General features: G+C 50.4%; 1 protein-coding gene across 4 annotated transcripts in view; it reads right to left on the minus strand.

Moving 5' to 3' along the window:
• The window catches only part of LOC111157199 (septin 6), a 60,076-nt gene that overhangs the window by 23,139 nt on the left and 14,790 nt on the right, over nucleotides 1–22,147 (minus strand). For all 4 annotated transcript variants that reach the window (XM_022518491.1, XM_022518489.1, XM_022518488.1 and 1 more), the window contains 2 exons: nucleotides 18,789–18,903; nucleotides 11,353–11,548 (listed from right to left, as the gene is read on the minus strand). In XM_022518491.1, the coding sequence (XP_022374199.1) occupies nucleotides 11,353–11,548; nucleotides 18,789–18,903 (311 nt within the window). The remainder of the gene's footprint in view (nucleotides 1–11,352; nucleotides 11,549–18,788; nucleotides 18,904–22,147) is intronic.

The following is a 22,147-nucleotide window of genomic DNA, read 5'->3' on the forward strand; positions in this document are numbered from 1 at the left end:
GTGGCTTCAGCTCTGCCTCTGCTCTCATCCCCCCACCAGCCTGTCCGCTGCCTCACCATCCAAGCCAGGAGGTTTGTTCTCAAACCCAGCACGGTGAGCTGGCAGAGACAGAAACAGAATCAAAGAGAGCAGGGCCCGGCCAATGCTTCCCACCGGCCGCAGCTCCCAACTGGAACCTTTCTGAAAGATCCCCCTGCTAGAGAAGGGAAAATAGCTTACAAAAAAAAAAAGAACCCCTAAATCCTAGATTCTGAGCACTACATACAGAGAAGAGATCCAGGTGCAAGGTATCTTGGAGCCCCAGAGAAAATTCTAAAAATAAAATCCTTTTTTTTCTTTTTTTCCTTCCTTTGAGCCCTCTGAGCCAAACATCATTCTGAAGGGGAACAGCATCCAATAATCTCTTGGTTGCTGAGGTCCTTAGGAGGTTCCTGAAGAATTAGGAGCAAGGGAGGGGGTTGCACCCCTTTGACCTCTCTAAGTAATTTTTGGATGATTGGCTCATTTGAATTATCAAATTATGGCACTGCTTCCTTTTTTTCCCTCCTTAACATAACTTTTTTTTTTAACTTCATTTTTTTTTTTTTTGTTCTGCAAAAGGAACCAGAGGAGGAAAGAAGAGAGTGCGTTTTGAGTTTTTTCTCGCCCTCCCCCACCCCTCAGTCTCTGGTGGTGCCCTGGGCCTATCTTTCTGCTGCCGCCTCAGGCCCTTAGGAGTCTCTGAATCAGACCAGCCAAACCGGCCAATCCTGGGTGATTCATCTTTGTCCTTCTCCTCCGTGTCCAACTTACCCAGAATATAGGAAGGATTCCCCACCCCATTCTGCTGTGCTCACTGGCCTCCAGTCTGCCATAAATCAAATCCCTCACTCCCACAGGCAGTGTCTGCACAAATGTTTCCTTCTCCCAGGCGATACCCGACTCCCCTTCAAAGACAAGGCTTCCCTCATGTGCCTTCTCAGCTGGAAATTTCTCTGTCTCTCACACCCAGGTTCCGTGGAACGGTGGAGAAGGCAGCTTTCTTCTCCCACTCATCACTCCCCGGCCTCCTGCAATGGCTTCCAGCCGCTACAAAACCCAGTTCTAAGGGGCACCTGGGCGGCTCTGTGGGTCGGGTGTCTGACTTTGGTTTTGGCTCAGGTCGTGATGTCAGGATCCTGAGATGGAGACCCGAGAGCCTCTGCGCTCAGCAGGGAGTCTGCTTGAGAGTCCCTCCGTCTGCCCCCCATCCCGGCTCATGTGCACGCAGGCGCACACTTGTCCTCTCGCTCTCTAAAAGAAAGTCTTCCAAAAAAGCCCAGTTCCAACGTAACCCACCTCTCCTCGTCACTACTGCGTGTCTTTCACATTTTAGGGCAGGAGCTCTTAACCTGGGGTCCACAGACTTCCAAGGGGTCTATGGAGAGAATTCGTAGATTCCACCAACTTGGGTAGGAAAAAACCACATCGTTTCCACAGAGCCCTCACTGAGGCTTAGTGGTTTTTCAAGTACAAATGTAGGTAACGATCTACAGTAATTTTAGCAATATCTGTGATTTCACAGTCAATAGAAATCACTGATGCTTTTGCTTCCTATTACAGTTGTTGCAAATAGCTCAAAATAGCATTTATACTTACACACCTTCTAAATTATGATAGTTATTCAAGCTGCATGCAGATATTACTTCAGGAACTAATAAAGTAATAGGGGTTACTAACTCACAAATTGAAAATATTTTGGGAAGTGTATTGTTAGTATAATGGGCATATTTTAGGCATTTAAGACGGTTATCTGAAGAATGAGTCCACAGACCTCACTAGATTGCCAAGAAGTCCAAAGGCACAGAACAGTTCCTGGTCTGGGGCGCCCCGGGGGCTCAGTCGGTTAAGCATCTGCCTTCGATCCCAGGGTCCTGGGATCGAGCCCTGAGCCGTACATTGGGTTCCTTGCTCAACGGAGCATCAGCTTCTCCCTCTCCCTCTGCTCATGCTCTCTCTTAAATAAATAGATGATAATACTTTAAAAAATATTAAAAAAAAAACAATTCCTAGTCTGGATGCTACTTCTTACTCCTTTCGATAATAGGGATAAAAAGTGATCGTGAAGGCTTCCCTGACAATGTGACCTTTAAGCTGCATTGCATGGACGGGTATAAGAGAGGGAGAATCTGGGAGAAGAGCATTCCGGAGAGGAATAACAAAGGTAACGGTCCAGAGGCAGAAACGAGCTTGAGGAGATTTGCAACAGGAAGAAGGCAAGGGAGCTGGGAGCTAGTACAGAAAGGAGGAACTATTCACAATTGTCAAAAGATGAAAACGACCCAGTAACCATCAACAAAATGGGGGAGAGCCAGACAATGGAATATTACTCAGTTTCTAAAAGGAAGACAATTGGGGTGCCTGGGTGGTTCAGTGGGTTAACCCTCTGCCTTCGGCTCAGGTCATGATTCCGGGGTCCTGGGATCGAGCCCTTCATCGGGCTCTCTGCTCCACGGGGAGCCTGCTTCCCCCTCTCTCTCTGCCTGCCTCTCTGCCTACTTGTGATCGCTCTCTCTGTCAAATAAATAAAATCTTTAAAAAAAAAATGGCTACCTAACTGCACTGGTATTCATTAGAATTGTTTTCCAGGGGCGCCTGGGTGGCTCGGTGGGTTAAAGCCTCTTCCTTCAGCTCAGGTCATGATCCCAGGGTCCTGGGATCGAGCCCCGCATCGGGCTCTCTGCTTAGCGGGAAGCCTGCTTCCTCCTCCCTCTCTACCTGCTTGTGATCTCTGTCTATCAAATAAATAAATAAAATCTTTAAAAAAAAAAAAGAATTGTTTTCCAGATGACTACCTTGGGTTTCTTAAACAGCCGTATTCTAGAAAACTAATGATTCTACCCCTCAGCAAGCACTTTTCTTTTTCTTTTTTTTAAAGATCTTATTTATTTATTTGACAGAGAATGAGTGAGAAGGAGCATGAGAGAGGAGAAGGTCAGAGGGAGAAGCAGACTCCCCACGGAGCTGGGAGCCCAATGCGGGACTTGATCCTGGAAGTCCGGGATCATGACCTAAGCCGAAGGCAGTCGCTCAACCAACTGAGCCACCCAGGCGCCCTCAGCAAGCACTTTTCAACTGTCATCTTTCTAGACACCGATGACAAGTCCCTTCCTGAAACACTGCCCTCTGGCTTCCTGCTGCCATTCTCTCCTGCCCCCAGAACTCTTCTTTCTCACTCACCCTAAATATTGGCCTGTCTCAAAGGTTCCGTCCTGGACCATGTTCTGCCGTCATTCTACACATTGCACACACGTGATCCCTGGGCAGTCTCGTGCATTCCACAGCTGCAGTGCTCACTGCCCCCCAGTCACGCTTCCTAGACACCTTCCTAGACGCTTCCTAGACACCTCCAGGTCACCCCAGTCTCTTCCCTCTCCCATGTGCCGTCCTCTGCGTAGTCACAGCCATCGGAGCGCCCCCACAACCAGAACCCTACAAGGCCCGGTCACACACGCTGTGCTTGACACAATCGTCTCAGCCAGCAAAACCAAGGAGGCACAAGGTCAGAGCCAAACGTGCGGGCTTGTAGGAACTGCAGACTCCCCGGTCCCACCCGGAAGTCCTCTCCCACAGCCTGTGTGCCTTGGGGTCAGCAGGGTGGGCCTTCCTGCAGCTCCCGGTGCCACTTCGAGACAATTCCTCCTCTACCTCAGCGTAAAACCTTTTTTTCCGCTCGAGACCTATTCTGTCGTCTTCTGGCGGCGCCTGACCCACGCGGTCTCTCTCCCAGTCTGGGTGACAGCAGTCAGCAGTGTGCTCCTGGACAACCCGTCAGACTTCAGCCTCTTTATTCCCTGATTGTGCAAACTCTACAACTCTCGGTCTCCGTCTGCTTCAGCCACCGACACACCTTACCATTGGCCACATCAGCTTCCCCCAAGACATCCTCTAACTCCCTGCTCTCTGACCATGACCTCTCACCTTTCCAACCCTCTTACACCTTGGGTCCTCCTCCACCTGACCTTTTGCCTCACGGACTCCTGGGGTACCCTGACCTCTCCATTGTCTCACCGGCAATGAGCCCCTCACTGGCCTCATCTCCTTCTCCACCTGGGCCGAACCTCATGACTGATTAACTGAAACACTCTTTTATCAACACCTTCATCTCCCCTCCACCCTAGTGGGCCAGCAAATTGCTGCGCTGAAAACATTTCGGGATATGCCCTCTGCTCCCACACAGAGGCTGGTGAAGTTAGCTAGAGGTCATCACAAAAGTCTTGGCACTCAAAGCCACGGCCTCCAACCTCAGACAGAGCAACCTTGACCTTGACTGGCTGCCTTCCCATGGCCTCTATGGACCCTTCCAAACTTTCACTGCTTTCCTCGAGCTCCAAAACTTGCTTGCGTGTGACATCTCCACTTTCGAGAGGTGTCTCAGCTGCAACATTACCAACAAAACTGGGGCCACCAGCCTCACAGCAGCGCAATTTCCTGCCACAGTCTCTCCCCTCTAAAACGGAATCCGCCCTTCCCGACCGCCCTCTCGTCTCATCGCGTGCAGGCCCATCACCCTCCGGGCACTCGCTCTCATTCCTTTCAGGCTCTTTGAGAATCTTGTTTCATCTACAGGGTCCTCGCCCCCGACTGACTCTTCAACCTGTAAATATGCTGAACTCTTCCCTCATCTCAAAAGAAAGATCTTTCCTCAACCCAATCCCCCTCAACCACACATTTCTCTCCAACTACTGCCCTATGCCTTTTGTTCCCTTAGGAACAGAGCTTGTCTTCTGCACCTACCACAGGGCCTGGCATATAATAGAAGTTCAATAAATATTTAATGGGTAAATGGAGATCTTTTGGAAAGAATCATTCATTCATTCATTCATTCTCATTCAGTCTCTGACACATCGTAGACTGTTTTCTACCCTCATTGGCATCCTCACTAACAACGTTCAGTGGATCCATTTGGTCTTGAAAGATAAAACCTTAGAGGTATTTTTAAAATTTTCTTTTCCCCATGAATGTATGTTTCATTCACTCGACAGATAGGTACCGAATACCCACAATATGCCAGTTGGCTAACTTGTGCGCATCCCACAAGATTTCTAGACTTAGCTCGGCCATTCCTGACCCCCTCCTCCCCACCTTAAACCCCCACCGTGCTCTGCTGATGGCTACACTTTTCCCCACAGCTCTCTCCATGTGCCTTTGTTACGGTACTCACTACACTGTGTAGAATTTGTAGGCTACGTATTAGTCCCTTCCACTAAACCACAACTTCCTTATTTCTTAGTATCCCAGGCACCTCACATGTATCTGGCACACAGTTGACATTTAGTGTAATGTTATCAACTGAACTAGATCCCCCACATCAACTAGGTTACTAGGTGTTGTGGATTTTTTCTCTCATACCTGCCTCCTCCTCTCTGTCCTCGAAGCTTCCGTTCCCGTTCAAGCCCTCACCCTCTCTCTCTCTCAGCCTCAAAAACAGATAAAGTGGGGGCGCCTGGGTGGCTCAGTGGGTTAAGCCTCTGCCTTCAGCTCAGGTCATGATCCCAGGGTCCTGGGATCAAGCCCCGCATCGGGCTCTCTGCTCAGTGGGGGAGTCTGCCTCCCCCTCTCTCTCTGCCTGCCTCTCTGCCTACTTGTGATCTCTGTCAGATAAATAAATAAAATCTTAAAAAAAAAAACACATAAAGTGGGTGTAGACCACTCCTTTAAAAAGCTTTCCTGAACTGGGAAAAAGAGATAAGGCAGTGTGTAGAGGTCAGGAGCGACTTTTTTTTTTTTAAGTTTATATTTATTTTTTGTAGTAATCTCTACACCCAACCTGGGACTCCATCTCCCCTCCTTGGACGTAACTACAATTTCAGTTTGTTTGTTCACCTCGCAGATCTTTTTCTCTGCATTTATGGGGGGGGACGGTGTTCGGTGTTTCATTGGGAAGGGTGGGCTTATACAAATGGCATCATGATCGGTGTATCATTAGCATTCTGCTACATCTCTTTTCACTTAATAACATCCCCCCACATGAGTGTACACAGATTTGCCTTTTTTTAAACTGCCAAACGTATTCCATGGTACAGTTGTTCCATAGCTCATTTAGCTGCTCTATTGGTGGAAATTTCAGGTGCTTACGAAATTTTTTTTATTCCATATCCAATGCTGCAGTGAACACCCTTTCTGTATGTTTTTCATGAACGTGTGCAATTGTTTCCCTCGGCTGTATTCCTACAAGTGGAATTGCTGGATCATAAGGTAGTCACATTTAAGATTTTAATAGGTCCCACCACATCTGCCCTTTAAAACATCTGTATCCAGTTACAATCCCCAGCAACATGAATGAAATTAGCTGGTGTTAGCAGCCATTGTCTCTTTGTCTCTTATTTTTGCAACTCTGATGGATAAAAAATATTTCTTTGTTTCATTTTGCTCTTCCCTAAACACTGGTGACTGTGGGATGAGTCTGGGTTTGTAGGTTAGTTGTCAATTTCTATACCTCCCCACCCCCCCTTCTGTCAGTTACCTGTTTATTTCTCACTGAACTGGAGAAGCTCTTTTCACATTTCAGAAGAATCATTTGTCTGTGACATAGGTTGCAAATATCTTCTCCTTGTTTGTAGTTTGTCTTTTGTTTATAGCAACTTTCAGTATGCAAAGGTTTTTTTTTTTCTAATTTTAGTAAGTTTAAATGTGTCGGTCATTTCTTACATGGCTTTGGGATTTTGTGTCACAATTAGAAAAACCTTCTCTATCCCTAAAGCTATAAAAACCTTCTTCTATATTTTCTCCTTATATTTTTAGAATTTGTTTTTAATCCATCTGGAATCTATTTTTGTGCCTAGTGTTTGTGTGGGACGGTCTCATTTTATTTTTTCCTGATGGATGGCCTATTTTTCCAGCACATTGTCTTGAATAGTCCATTCTTTCCCTGCTGACTTACATATGCCAAATTCCCATGTAAACATGCATTTGATCTTAGTCTCACTTTTCTGTCCTGTTGCTCTTTTTGCTACTCTGATGCCTTTACTTACTTATATTCCATTCATTCATGGCCATTTAGCTTCCACCCACAACTTCCCTGGAATTATTATTCCTTAGTGTATTAATGACCTTCATATTGCCAAAGCCAATGGATATTTTTTAGTTCCATTTGTTATTCTCTCCCATTACGCTACACGGTACAACTTTCCCTCGATTCTTCTACCAATAAAAGTAATGATCATAACAATATCTTCTGTTCCCTAGTTACTCTGTGTCGGGCACTGCTTTATTTTTTTTTTAGGTATTTATTTATTTGAGACAGAGAGAGAGAGAGAGAGGGAGAGAGCTCGAGTGGGAGGAGGATCAGAGGGAGAGGGAGAAGCAGGCTCCCCACTGAGCAGAGAACCTGATGTGGGGCTCAATCCCAGGACCTTGAGGATCATGACCTGAGCAGAAGGCAGGCACTTAATGGACTGAGCTACCCAGCATCCCTGTGCCCAGCACTGCTGGACCATTTTATATGCCAGACACATCAAGTATGCCTCACCACAGCCCTCTAGGGTAGATACTAGTATTATCGTCATCCCCACTCTACAGGTATTATCGTCTTCCCCACTTTACAGGTGGGAAAAAGGAGCCATAGAGAATTTAAGTGTCTTCTGGTGTAAGCTCCGAGGGTTGGCTTTTCTTTTCTGCCATGCCAAGTGCCTGATTTAAGTTTTATTGCAGAAGCATCCACTTCAAAGACAACTGACTATCTGGAATAAACACGCTGCCAGCCTCCTTCAGGTAAAGAGTCAGCCCTCCCTCCGCTGCCACCACCCCCCACGGGGCTCCTTTGTTTCAGAAATCTTAGTTGATTTCCATAAGAGACCATTTGGGCCACATGTTTTTTCTCTTCTCCTGCTTAGAATTCTCTTATGTTTTAAATTTGCCCATCTAGGGGCGCCTGGGTGGCTCGGTAGTTTTCGTGTCTGCCTTTGGCTCGGGTCATGATCCCAGGGTCCTGAGATCGAGCCCTATGTCCAGCTTCCTGCTCAGCGGGGAGTCCTCTTTTTCCTCTGCCTTACCCCTACACCTCCCCCAGCTTGTGCTCTCTCTCTCTCTCACTCACTCTCTCAAGTGAATAAATAAAATCCAATAAATAAATAAATAAATAAATAAATCCATCCCTCTAGAGCAAGCCCACCAAATCCTAGACCTAAACTCTCCATCTCAATAAGAGCAGACCGCCAGACCCACACCTGGTTTCTCTTTCTCTACCCTGCGACCTCACTGTGTGGTCCCAGCTGTGCCATGTGCTTTCCAGGACCTGCAAATAATAAACTTTTCTGGTCTCCAAGTTCCCTGGTGGTTATTGCTGAGACCGTCTTGCAATCGTAAGAAGCCACAAGCGTGGGACCAGCCAGGACAATAGCTATCAATAGGCCGAGAGCGGCACAGAACACTTGTACCAACATCGCTCATCAGTAGCAAGATGGGATTTGAACCCAGGTCGGTCTGGACCAAAACCTAAGTTCCTAAACACACCTCTTTCTAACCGGTCCTCCATCTCCCTCTTGAGTTCCTGTACTCCTGCATCTTTTTGGTTTTTGAAAGATTGTATCCATTTATTTGACAGAGAGAGTGAGTTAGAGTGCGAGCGAGCGCACAAGCGGGGGGGGGGGGGGCAGAGGGAGAAACAGACTCCCCGCTGAGCAGGGAGCCAGATGCTTGGCACGATCCCAGGACCCTGGGATCATGACCTGAGCTGAAGACAGACGTTTACCCAACTGAACCACCCAGGCGTCCCATGCTTCTGCATCTTTTATTAAACAGTGGCTTTCCCCAGGGTACGGCCTTAATCACTGCTCTTCTTAGAAGACCATGCACCATGGGTAAAGGATTGCATTCTGGTTCTCTGCTTCAGTGCGGCTGCACTGACTTAGCTATGCCCAAATGATCCCATCAGTATGGAGAAAACACTGCTTTTTATTACAAATCCCTGGAGCTTGCCCCACCTCTGCTCTCCGGCCCAGTTTCTGAGAGGCTTTTCATTTCTACTTATTTGAGTTTGTATTATTTGATTTTGTATTAGTATGCATCATGTTTATAATCAGGAAAAACAATAAGGACATTACCAATGTAATGGAAGTAGATTAGCCTCTAAGGGGCCGTATCAGCTCAGTCCTCCCAAACTGTCATCACCAAAGCTGTTTCCAATGTCAGATATGTTAAATGCATGTTGCCGAGAATCGTGAGAAATTTAATTGAAAAGTTCCCGAGCCATCTGCAGCTGAGATAACCCCAAATATCCATCCCCTTTGCCCAGGGTCCGATTTATTCTCACCCGAACAAAATTAGCATAATAAGCAAAGCTATAAAAAGCAGAGATGTCCGTCTAGAATTCCCAATGAAAAACCAAATTCAGTTCAATTATTAAGAAGCTAAATATATTTACTCATTATCGGGACATGAGTACGACTGTTGGAACTTCAAGGGAGAAACAGGAGAACTGGGGATCCAGTTCGGCTAAGAAGCAAGAGAATCCTCAAAGGATGAACAGACACCCCTCAGAAAGATGAATGGCCTTTTCTGAGATGGGCCGTGCGTGAACCATGTGACATCTAGTGAAATGCACATGGCACCCGATCCCCTCCCTCAACACATCCCGGTGTCTAAGCCATCCCACACCCACCCACCCCCACTCCACTCTTAACACGAGCCGCCCCCCCGCCCACAGCCCGCAGTCTCTCCTCCCACCTCTCTGCATATTCCTGCTTGGTCTGTTTCCGGAATGGGTCCTTTGCTCCATCTGCTGACTTACCCTCAGCTTTTTGTCTGTACCCCAGTGTTTACCACACTCCACTCTGATCCCCGGGTGATCTTGCATGAGTCTGCGGTTGGAACATAGCACCTCTACCTCGACAATCCCAATCCATATTTCCAGGGCTGACCCTCTGCCAACCTCTAACCCCTACACATTCAGCTGCCTACCGCAGAAGGTCGTCAGGGGGTCTCAGTAGGCCACGGACAGCTCAACCTCAACAGGTCTAAAATTAATTCTCCTGCTGAATGCTGCCACCATTTGTCCACTCTCCAAAGCCAGAAATCTGGGCTTCATTCTAGATCCTTCTCTTGCCTTCACAACCCCATACCAACTCTTTGCCGAGTTCTGTTGATTCTACCTACTCCATATTTACCAAACCTGCCTCCTCTTTCCTATCTCAGCACCTGTGTTAACTCTGGCCTCCATCTAATTGGTCCAATAGTCTCCTAATTGGTCTTCTTGCCCTCCCTACCCTTCCAAAGAACCTACTTCAAGGCCAATCAGACTATCTCCTTCTCTCTTTTTTTAAGATTTTATTTATTTATTTGAGAGAGAGAAAGAGCACACACAAGCAGGGGCCAGGGAGAGGAAGAAGCAGCTCCCCGATGAGCAGGAAGCCCACCTCGTGACTCCATCCCAGGACCCTGGGATCATGACCTGAGCCAAAGGCAGACGCTTAACTGACTGAGCCACCCAGACGCCCTAAGACTATCTCATTCTACTTCATAAAACCTCTCAATGACTCCACGTCTGCACATTCTAGAAATTCCCCCATGACCTGACTCTGCTTCCCTCTTCAGGCTCATCTCCCCTGACTTTTCCCTCGCTCACGCCAAGCCCCAGCCCAGGGGCAGACACAGGTACTGTGGGACATTAAGCTTATGCAATTAGAAGGGCCCTCCAGAAAGTCAAAACAACATTATGACAAAAAATTAGTTGCAGGAACTTGGCAGGGCCTATGCAAATGAGGGCCATGAAGCTTAAGCTTCATTAGCTCCACAGTCTATCTGCCTCTGAGCTAGCTAAACCGAGGAAGCCATAGATCTCTAGAACATTCCATAGTCTTCCACACTTTGCCTTTGTACAAGCATTCCCCCAGCCCGGACTTCCCTTCCCTCCATTCCCTTGTCTGTCTGGCAAGAGTTCATCCTTCAAGGTCCAGATGAGGAGGGAAGGCCTCCCAGACCTTTGCTGTCTCCTTCGTGAGCTCCTTGTTACTTGTCCTTTACCTCTTTGTACCCTTTTCTTCCCAGAGCATATCACACTCGATGGAACTTATTTGTTCAAAACTGGCCTCCCCTGTGAGTGCCTCAATGGCAGAGACAAAGTAATTCTTTTTTAGATTGTCAGGGCACAAGTTAGGAAGGACTCAGTACATGTCTGCCACATGGAATAGAGACCTTATCCATGTATCTCGGAAAGATAACTTTCTTTTGGCAGAGTGCATGGACTACAATGATTGGTGGAAATGGAAACCTGGGGTGGGGGGCGGTGCTTGGTACATGTCCGCGGCCATTTTGGGAGGAGGTCCAGGCAGGTCCCCAAGGCGGGCTCCTCCCTGTAGCCTCCCACTGGCTTCCACACCCCGTCCCCTTCCTTACCTGTCCTCCTTGTTGATCTGGTCCCCAAAGCCCACTGTGCTAACGATGGTGAGCTTCAGCCCCACGTTGCTCTCCTGGAGGTCGTAGGTGTTGGACCGGAGCTGGACACCCGGCTGTGTGTGGGTGGCCGGCTCCCCCTCAAACTTCGTGTTGAACAAGGTGTCCATGAGGGTAGACTTGCCCAAACCTGTCTCTCCTGAAAAGCAAAAGATTAAATTATGGTCCGTTCCCACAACGGCCCTGCGGACCCCACATCGGGTTTTGACGTGGGAGCACGTGCGCGGTAACTGAAGAGCGTGTAAAACTAGATAGACTGTTGGCTCTCAGGTAAGTGGAAGACACTGAGAGGAACTGCATCAATGTATCAGCAGGAGCATCTCAGGAGAGTGGAACCTGGGTAATTTTCCTTTTAGTCTTCCTATTTTTGTGTCATTTGAAGGTTGCGGATGCACGGCTTTTATCGTCAGAAAAAGAACTCTGTTGCAGGGAGTGATGGAGAGGTAGCAGTTATACCTGGAAAAAGTCCAGAAGGGCACACAATACACTCTTAGCAAGACGGCTATCACTGCGTGGTGGGGGTGATGTGCGGTTTTCCTTTCTCTCCTCCTGCTTCTGTGTATTTTCCAAGTTTTCTGGGTGGAACATGCATAGCTTTTGTGATAAAAATTAAAGGGCTGTTTTCGATTTTCATCACCACCTCACCACCCTGCTGGGCCCAGACTGCGCTCTGCACAAGCCCGGATGTGTATCCCAGTGGGGAGGCCATTTTTAGCTAACAGGGAGGGAAATTAGCAGGCCACACATTCTTCTTCTTAAATTTCAAACAAACCAGTCATTTGTTTGTTTAACTAACAGGCTGCGGGATACTAATAAACTAAACCATTGGAATTTCAAGTCTTGACTTTCACACCCAGAGAGAGGAGTGGGGGGAAAGCCCGAGGACACTGGTGAAGTTTTTTGGAGGTCATTCCTGAGAGACCCGAGGGAGGTCAAGCCACTGCCAGGAGCCAAGGGGTCTTCAGGGAAAGAAGACGTTGGAGGAGAGTTAGTTGGTGGCCTGGGAGTTGGGGAGGAATGTGCCAGAAGGCCCCAAGCGGAGCTGGGCGCTACAGAGGCTTGTCATCTCCAGAGATCCAAACCGTATTTGGGCTTCCAGCTTGCCCTCCTCCCGCCCCTCCCCCGCCCCGCAGCGAGTCAGGAATGCCAGGAATAAAGGGTTCAGTAGCTTCTGGAGTAGCTTCAGTTCTCTTCTGGAACACCCTGCTCTTCTGCTCTCCAGGGCTAGGGTTAGAGCCGCACCACAACAACGTGTAAAGCAAAGGGCCCCCTCCCCTTCCACCCTCTGGGTGTGTCTAGCTTTGCCTCCTGCGTGCCTTTCATCCTGAATGATGAGCCATGAATACAGGGGGGGCTTTTTCAAATCTGTCTAGGATGAGAGCTTTCTGTGTGTGTAGCGACTGGTGAGAGAGAGAGAGAACAAGAAGAACATTCAACTCAGCCTGGCTCCCCAGCCCCCCAACCCAGCTTCGTAGCCAGGTCTCACTACCGTGGTGGATTGCCAGGGTGCAGGGAAATGGTCCTCCCAGATCATATTTCCAGCCAAGGTCTGCTATACCTATTAGCGGCAAAGATTCTCCCAGAAGAGGCCCCCTTCTCCCCTCCCCCAAAGGAACAGGAAGTATTTGGGTCTCCAGAAAGATTGAGTGAAGTGGGGCCTTTGCCATGGGAGATGACACATTTGGCCAAGCAACGGAATGTATCACCCCCTCTCCCCGCCCCAGGTGGGGGTGTAGCTCCCTCGAGCAGGAGACAAGAGCCGCTGACGTGGGGACCCAGCGGGTGGCTCCCTCACCCCCCCTCTGGGCCCCTTGGAGCCCATGTTTGTGTGCGCCTGATGAACTTTCCAGGGATATCCCTGCCTCCTTCTGCTCTGTGAGCTCTCGGCTAAGCTCCCCGCAGCTCCTAGAGTGCTGGGCCCTGTCCCCCCAGCACCCAGAGCTGGCTCCCTGGCCCCTGATCCCAAGATCCTCAGAGAGCAGGGATGGGGCATCTTCCTTGCTCCTCAGAGGGCTTAGCCCAGGCGTGCCCGTGCCCGGAGGCAGCTCAGGCGGCTGCTGTTTGCACAGCTGGAGGAATGGAGGGCCGCCAGACAGGGTAGGGCAGGGTAGGGCAGTGCAGCAGGAGAGGGAGCGGCAGGGCAAATGACCACGCGAATGCCTGCCAGCACAAAAGGGCTGTGGAAATTGGATGCCCAACGATGAGTGGAAGACAGGAACCCGCAGGCGTCCAGGGAATTGTGATAAATGCAACCCGAGAAGAGGACAGAGAATCAAGCGAGCTGGTCCATCAGTGTGGAGCCTGCAGGGTGTGGGGGTCCCTCTTCGTGGTTGGCACGGACCCAGCCTGAGCCTAGGATGCGGTCCCCTCCCACACTGCCCTGGGGACCCAGCGTGGAGGAGGATCGGGTCAGGTCAGCAGACTCCACACCCCTGCAGGAAGGTGGGGGACTTGGCAGTTTCCAACAGGAAACCCGGGGAGTCCCCAGGGTTCAATTTCTCTCTCCTCCTCCCTCCTCCAACAGACAGCGGGATTTCTTAACCCTTTTAAGGTCATCATCACCGGCCCAGAAGACTCTATCTCACTTTGCTTGATGGAGAGAGGATGCTGGAAACACCCGGTTTTTTAAACAAAGAATTTCCATTGGAAACGTGTAACATGAGATCCGCTTTTTCAAACTACACTGCCTGGGATAATCCACCCTTTTTTCCTCGTCTGCCGCTAATATCCACATCCTTTGCCCAGACACATGCATTCCCCAGAAAACGAACAGGTTTAGACTAATAATGATAGCGGTGGTTTCTGGAGCACTTTCTACGTACCAGGCACAGCTGTGACACGAAACTTTCCTTATTTGTTCCCCACAATGAACCTAGGAAGTAGATATTACCATTTGTCTTTTGGTTACGGAAGGGTTAGCCAAGCCACTTGCCAGCCATGTGAATTTGCCCTACTCCCCAGTCTCTCCGTTCCTCTCCTTCCTCATCTGTAAAAAGTGGGAGGAAGGAACTGGTCTAGGGTCCCTAAGGAGTCACTGACAGAGCGGGCCCTGAATTCAGTCAGACACTGGAGCCCAGACGTATAACCAGTACGCCCAAGTGTGTCCCACGGGCATGCAACATCAGCTCATTTGTCACTCGACAAATGTTCACGGGGCCTCTCACCGGAGCCATGCATGATTTTAGGGACGTAAGATACAACGGTGCACAGGATAGCCACCGTCCTTGTTTGCAGGGAGCTCGTGGTCCCCGTAGCGGAGGTCTCTGCCAGCTTCGAACGAAGAGAGCCATCTCCCAGGTTCAACAAGGAGGTATTCCAATAGAAACTCTCCAGGAACTCTAGGGAGCCTAACGACAGGAACAAGGTCATAGCTGGGTCTGTAACCTTGCCCTCTTCTCCTTCCTGACCTTGCTGAGGCCTGGCCCCGAGGGGTGTGCTGGAATAGGCTCGCCCCACCTGCTGCAGATCTCCTTCTCGTGTGTGTTTTATTCCAAGTTCAACACGACCCAGTTGAGCCTGGAATCCTGAGCAGCTTCAGAGTAAATATTATCATTATGACTCTCTGCACTCCTCATGGGCGTCACTGTTGCTGGTACATTTGGAGAGCAGCGTCCCTCCAGAGCTCCCTCCCGGCAGAAAAGAGCAACTGGCCCCAGGACATTATTCCTGCTGGCTCTGGTGGCGGAGGCCTCCTGCACTAGATCTAGGCTCCTGGGATCTTTGCCAGTTCCAGAGCTAAACGATTAGTATATGTTTTTTGTTGGGGGTGGGGGAGGGTTGGGGATGGAGAGGGCAACCTCAGTCCACTCAGTAATTATTCCATAATAATAATAATTATAGAAGTCATAACAGGAGTCATAACAGGCCCTCTATTGGGTGCCATTTATTGGTAGCCTTACATATGAATTAGGCTCTGGATTCACAAAACTTCTCTCTCTCAGTCCCACCACGCACCTGTGCTCACGGGCACACACTCCCATCAGCGTAGAGGGTACTCAGTCTGCTGGGCTTGGACCCCTACGGCCAGCAGCCCAGCACCCAGATAAACAATGCTGTGATCCGAATGTCCTAGGTCTCTGTTCATAACTGAAGCTAGGACTACCATCAGTTCGACCTTAACATGCCCTTCCAGAAAAGAAGAGAAAATCCTTTGGGAGGACAGAGGCTAGGCCCAAACAGACTTATCTGAGAACAGTCATTACAGGAGTAAACCTGATAGTTATGCACCAGCCGTAGGCCTGAAGGCACGGCCACCGAAAGTCCTGCGGGAGAAAAGGTCACCTCCCGCAGGCAAGCTACGGACCCCTGGCCAAGCCGGTGACAGTACCCGTTCCCATGGCTGGGCTGAGATTGCAGTCTAAGAGCCCATCTAAACCGCTCATGACCTCGGCCCAAATTGTGGGTTCTCTGAGCAATGACAGGGTTGTGAGAACAGAGAGCAGGAGGTGTGCGGGCTGCCGGCTTATTTGCATCAGGGATGGGGAATGAAACGAACTCAGTCCAGGCCAGGGCATCCATGGGGCACCCCTGCAGCGCCAAGAGGGGGGCTACTAGGGTGATTTCCTGGGACCTGGCAGGTGCCGCAAGAAAAAGAGGGAGTGACTCTTGGGGGTGAGGATCTCCTTCCTGCTCCTCCCCTCTCGGAGGGTCTGGGGCGGTGGAGAAATTCTACCCCAGCAGGGGCATGCCTAGTGGCTGCCGCTGTCCCGCGCCTGGGCGGGAACTCGAGGACGGGGGTTCACTCTTCCTCCCACTCGTTTGCCTTGAGCTTGGCTGCCTCCTCTTCAGGGCCCTGAGGGAGCCCACGGTCTGGCGGTCCAAGCGCACTACACTTCCGGCCCTCAGAGGGCCACTCCGATTTCTGCGACCTCCCTCCTAGAGCCTCAGTCACCCGCCAGACGGCCCCTCGTTGACAGGTTGATGAGGGTGGGTCTGTCCTGTCACTTCTGAGCTCCTCGGCTTCAGTGCAGGTCGTACAGAGCTCCGGGAGGGATGCCAAGGGAATCCAATATGTTTGCACAGAAATTTTGCGGTGATCAAATATGCGAAGTAAGCTGGCCAACGCCCAAAGATCAGAGCAGTTTGGCAACGCCGATGTTGGACATGATGACACCTCGGCGTTGAGCACTGTGGCTTCTGTTTATTTTGTGTCCTTCTCCTAATAGCATCGCATCATAACCACGAGCAGTAGACTTCTAGCACTTGAAGAACTGCTGGCCTAGCTCTGGATGCCCAGGCCCACGGTATGTAATTCTGTGATGCCCATATTGTCATCTCCTGAGTTCCCAAGCTGACGTGTGGGGGACAGTCATTTGGCCAGTGAGCGAGCCTAGCTGACTACCTGTCATCCATACTAAGAAGTGGCCTCCTTGTTGTCTACTTGTCCCCTGAGTGCCCAGTTATTCTCCTACAGGAAATGATCGAGAAAGAGCACTAAGGGGGCCCCTGGGTGGCTCAGTGGGTTAAAGCCTCTGTCTGCCTTCGGTTCAGGTCATGATCCCAGGGTCCTGAGATCGAGCCCCCCCGCTCAGTGAGGAGCCTGCTTCTCCATCTCCCTCTGCTGCTCTCCCTGCTTGTGCCCTCTTTCTCTCCCACTCTCTCTCTCTGTCAAATAAATAAAATCTTAAAAAAACAACAACAAAGAGAGCTCTAAGGATGGAGGAAAAGAAAAAGAAAGAGTCCAAGAAAATGAATGACCCTAGTTAGAAAATAGAACTGTAGATGACGTTAAAGAGTAAAATATCCGGGGCGCCTGGGTGGCTCAGTGGGTTAAAGCCTCTGCCTTCGGCTCGGGTCATGGTCTCAGGGTCCTGGGATCGAGTCCTGCATCGGACTCTCTGCTCAGCAGGAAGCCTGCTTCCCTCCCCCACCCCCCGCCTGCCTCTCTGCCTACGTGTGATCTCTCTGTGTCAAATAAATAAATAAAATCATTTTAAAAAATTATAAAAAAAATAAAATTTTTAAAAAAAGAGTCAAATATCCAGTTCAGCGGGGGTTTGGAGCCTCAACATGAACGAGTTCTCCATACACTCTCTAGAAAACTAAGAAAGGGCAATCAGCAAGAGTGTCTGAGTGTTCCAACCAGCGGACAAACAGACTCTATTATAGTATTTCTACAGTTATTAAGGTTTGGAAGAAGGGTGCTGAACATGTGCAGGTAGACTTTGCTGCTCAATACAGTGAAAATCGTATGCTATCATCGTGTTTGCAAATTTGGGACTTTGGAAAGCCTAAGAATGTCAAGGAACTGCTGTTCCTCGTGTTTGTGTGGCCGGTGCTTGACCGTTTTCGAAGCGCCTTTGCGTTCTCAAGAGATGTCGCTGGCAGCAGTTAAAGAAGCAGTGAGAAGGTCAAAGGGGTCACAGCCCGACCTCGGGTCTTGTCCGCGCTCCCCCACCTACTCTGCCTTGCCCCGGTCAAGTCTCTTATCCTCCCCAGATGTCTGGGTCTCCATCTGCTCCGTGAAGATACAAATGGTACTCACTCTGCTCACACCACAGCGTCCTAGGAAGGCCTCAAATTGCTACTACGCAAAGTGTTTGAGAAATAGAACGAATGGTGCCCGTGGGGGTCAACTCATTCATTCATTTCACAAACATTACTGAACTCTCTTGGTGCTGTGATTAGCCCATGAGAGGTGATGAACGCCTGGCTCCCACATTTGAGACTAAGGGTCCACGTGGAGATATACTTTTTTTTTTAAAGATTTTCATTTATTTATTTATTGGTCAGAGAGAGAGAGAGAGAGAGAGCACAAGCAGGGGGAGCGGCAGGCAGAGGATGAGGGAGAAGCAGGTTCCCCGCTGAGCAGGGAGCCGGATTGTAGTCCCCCGACCCTGAGGTCATGACCTGAGTCCAAGGCAGAAGCTTATCTGACTGAACCACCCAGGCATCCCTGAGTGGAGATATGCTCAAAGGGAAGAAAAGAACTTTCGCCTTGAGCTCAGAATGTACGGAGCACCACAGGGCTGCAGAAGAGAGAGCCCCACCCCGCTACCCACAGCCGATTGGCAGGCATCCTACCACAGTCATCAGCCTCCCTCCTAGTCCTGCCCTGGCTCCTATTTCCTGCAGTCCAAGTGAACTTGACCACGGTAGCTGAGCCAGCCAGCTCCCTTACAAAAATTTCCACTGGATGTCACACGGCTCAGTTTCCCTGCAAGGTCCGGCCTGGTGTTCTGGTCTGAGCGGGGGAAAAATATCATCAGGGCTGGATGCTCACAAAGGCAAACAGAGGGATTAAAGAGGAAGAAGGAGGAAGACACTTTTGCAAATGGGCCGGAATGACACTGTATTTAACCTAATTACCTGCCAAGCCTCACGCAGCCATTAAAGGATCCATATTCTGTAATAGCATTTCCTGCTGTGGAAATACTCACCCACGCACAGGATGTTGAAGCAGAAGCCCTCGCTGACGGACTTATTCACCAGCTGGTCGGGCAAGCTGTCAAACCCCACGTGTCCAGCCAGGGGGACCGTGCGGCAACCTTCACCCTAATTTGGGAGGGGAGGCGGAGAGGGGAGAAAATGAAAATGTGCTTAAAAGCAATCTGGGTTCTCCCTTCTCATGCAAATGACCCACAAGCGAGGAAGTAGTCCCCCAAACCCAAGCCGGGTGGGTCCCCATCTTCCCTTAGCTCCTCCCTGCCCCGAAGCAGAACGGCCACTGGCTTAGAAGTCATGGCTTCTCAAGTGCAGGCCTCTGTGGGCTCCACGGTGAAGGTCACCATGGGTCCACGCAGAGCGAACTGCCCAGGTGGCTTCTGGGACAGCAGGGGAGGGCGGGGTCAGGGGATGAGGTTCACGGTCATGGGGTTATGCTCCACGCCACCACTGAAAAGCCAGGTCATCTCCCCGTGACTCCGGTTCCTTGCACGTCTGTCCAGTGGTCAGGGGACTCAAAGGAGCTTCGCACAAGGCCTGGTCCGTGCCTAAGCATCCGGTAAATATTACAAAAGGACTTCAGAAAGCAATTCCAACTCTCTCCAGGCCATGGGGGGCAAACACAATGGGGGCGTAGTTTAAGGGGCAAGAGACTAGGCTTGGAAATGAGACTCAGTGAGATTCCCACCCCCTTCACCTTCTGACCTCGGACAAGTTACTCAAGTCCTCTGAGTTTGCCCATCTGTCAAGTCAGGGACAAAGTAGTGACTAGCTCATAGGGCTGGGGTGAGGATGAGCTCTGGGCGCGGTGCCTGGGATGTGGGGAGCCTCCCATCGACAGAAGCTGCTCCTGCTAGGGTTCGGGGAGGTTAACCCTCTCCGCAGAGTCCCCAAATAACACGGGGGGGGACACTTGGGAAACCCCCCCACGCCCGCCAGCTTGAGAGAGCTGCCTCCGTGCTTGCCCCCACCCAGTTCCCTGGTCTCCAAGGTCAGCCAAGCCATTCTCAGCCCTGGGAAGCAGAGGGCCCTTGCTTCACCTGTTAGTCCCAGCGCTTCTAACTGTTAGTGGTTTTGTAAAGCAGGGAGAGCCTCAAACTGGGACAGGCTTCCAAGGAGCCAGGGGGGAAGGAAAAAGAGGCCTGCGTGTACTCAAGAAAAGTGCTAACTGCCAACGGCCCCAGGGGAAGAGAGAAGGGCAGTCCGAAGCAGCTAGACAGGAACCACCAGCGGGCTATGTAAGGAGTTGGGAGTTTCTGGTAGGTGGGAGCTCCACCAAGATTTCAGGGAACCAGAAAGGGACCCAGAGCAAGCCAAGAAGGCCTGGTCCATGTCAGGAGGCCCGCCCCAGCATCCGGGGCTGTGTTAACCAGCAGCATTTTCTGCTGCCTGCACCTGCATTCGGGCTAGGTCCCTAAGTGAGCATTTGCGCCCGGAGAGGGATGGGCTGAGCCCCTCCGCAGCTGCTGTTGCCAGAATGGCGGCCCAGGTAGCCCCTTCACCCAGTCATGCCATCGGGTCTTCCAAGAGCGAGAGACAGGGCTAGGGCTGGGACTGCCATCTGGAAAGTTCGTTATGCTCACATGTCTTCCCCCACACACTCCCAGCGGAGTATTCCTGACACACAACCATATGCCAAAGTTCAGTCTGAGATGGCGTCTGCCAGGCCCCAGAGGGGCACCTGAGAACAGCTGGGTTTCCTGCGTGGGCCACGGCCCTTGGAGGCTGGTTCTACATGCACCCCTTTCTGCTTCCCCTCACCCCTTCCTCCTCCTTTTTCTTAGAGCAAACAAACGAAGATGCAAGTTTCCCACCAGTTGTTCTTGGTCCTCAACATGGCAGGGGAGACAGAGACTTAAGAGTCAAAGTAGGCTTTCTCCGTGGGTCCTCCTATATAACAGGCATCGGAAATTGGGACACACTCGGAGCTGAGGTTTCCTGAGCCATATTTTATCGGCCCTGGCTGCCTCTTCCTGTCTCCAAATTCAGCACCATGAAACTCTGGCCTCTGGTCCAAGCGCCAAAAGGAAAGAGAATTTTCAAACTGAACATAGTGGAGACGTGGGAAGAAAGCTACTCCTTTTCTTTTCAGATTTTATTTATTTATTTATTTATTTAAAATATTTTATTTATTTTTTGACAGACAGAGATCACAAGTAGGCAGAGAGGCAGGCAGAGAGAGAGGAGGAAGCAGGCTCCCCACTGAGCAGAGAGCCCGATGCGGGGCTCGATCCCAGGACCCTGAGATCATGACCTGAGCTGAAGGCAGAGGCTTAACCCCCCGAGCCGCCCAGGTGTCCCTAAGATTTTATTTATTTATTGACAGGAAGAGAGAGAGCCCAGCAGGGGGGAGCAGCAGAGGGAGAAGCAGACTGCCCACGGAGCAGGGAGCCCATCATGGGGTTTGATCCCAGGACCCTGGGACCTGAGCCAAAGACAGATGCTTAACAGATTGAGCCACCCAGGGGCCCCTCCTCTTCTTCCTACTTTTTTTTTTTTGATTAAGAGAGAGAGAGATGGGTGCCTGCGTGGCACAGTGGGTTGAGCGTTAGACTCTTGGTTTCAGCTCAGGTGAAGTCATGGGATGGAGTCATGGGATGGAGCCCGGGTCAGGCTCCACGCTAGGTGCAGAGTCTTCTTGGGTTCCTCTCTCCCTCTCCCTCTGCATCCCTTAGCACTTTCGTTCTCTCTCTAAAATAAATGAACAGCTAAATCTTTTGAAAAAGAGAGAGAGAGGGGGCAGGGGGAGGGACAGAAGGAGAGAATCTTTTTTTTTTTTTTTGAAGAGACAGAGAGGGAGAGAGAGAATCTTAAGCAGGCTCCACGCCCAGTGCGGAGCAGAGAGCCAGACACGGGGCTCCATCTCACCACCTTGAGATCGTGACCTGAGCCGAAATCAAGAGTTGATGCTTAACAGACTGAGCCACCCAGGCGCCCTTCCACACCTTATTCTTTTTTTTTTTTTTTTAAGATTTTTATTTATTTATTTGACAGAGAGAGATCACAAGTAGACGGAGAGGCAGGCAGAGAGAGAGAGAGAGAGGGAAGCAGGCTCCCCGCTGAGCAGAGAGCCCGACGCGGGACTCGATCCCAGGACCCCGAGATCATGACCCGAGCCGAAGGCAGCGGCTTAACCCACTGAGCCACCCAGGCGCCCCACACCTTATTCTTAAAGACTTCCTACATTGTCAACAACTCACCAAGAACCTCCCATGTGCCCCCCTCCCCCTGCCACTGTTACCTCCCACCTAGCATAGTGCTGTAAAGAGCCTTAAATAGCAGAGGAAAGAGTATGGGCTTTATTCCATAGGCAACGGCATTCGGGGGCCCTTTGAGTGTTTTTGAGCATGGTACA

Source organism: Enhydra lutris, unplaced genomic scaffold, assembly GCF_002288905.1.
Source record: "Enhydra lutris kenyoni isolate GAN:26980312 unplaced genomic scaffold, ASM228890v2 scaffoldscaffold53, whole genome shotgun sequence".
Taxonomy (NCBI): Eukaryota; Metazoa; Chordata; class Mammalia; order Carnivora; family Mustelidae; genus Enhydra; species Enhydra lutris.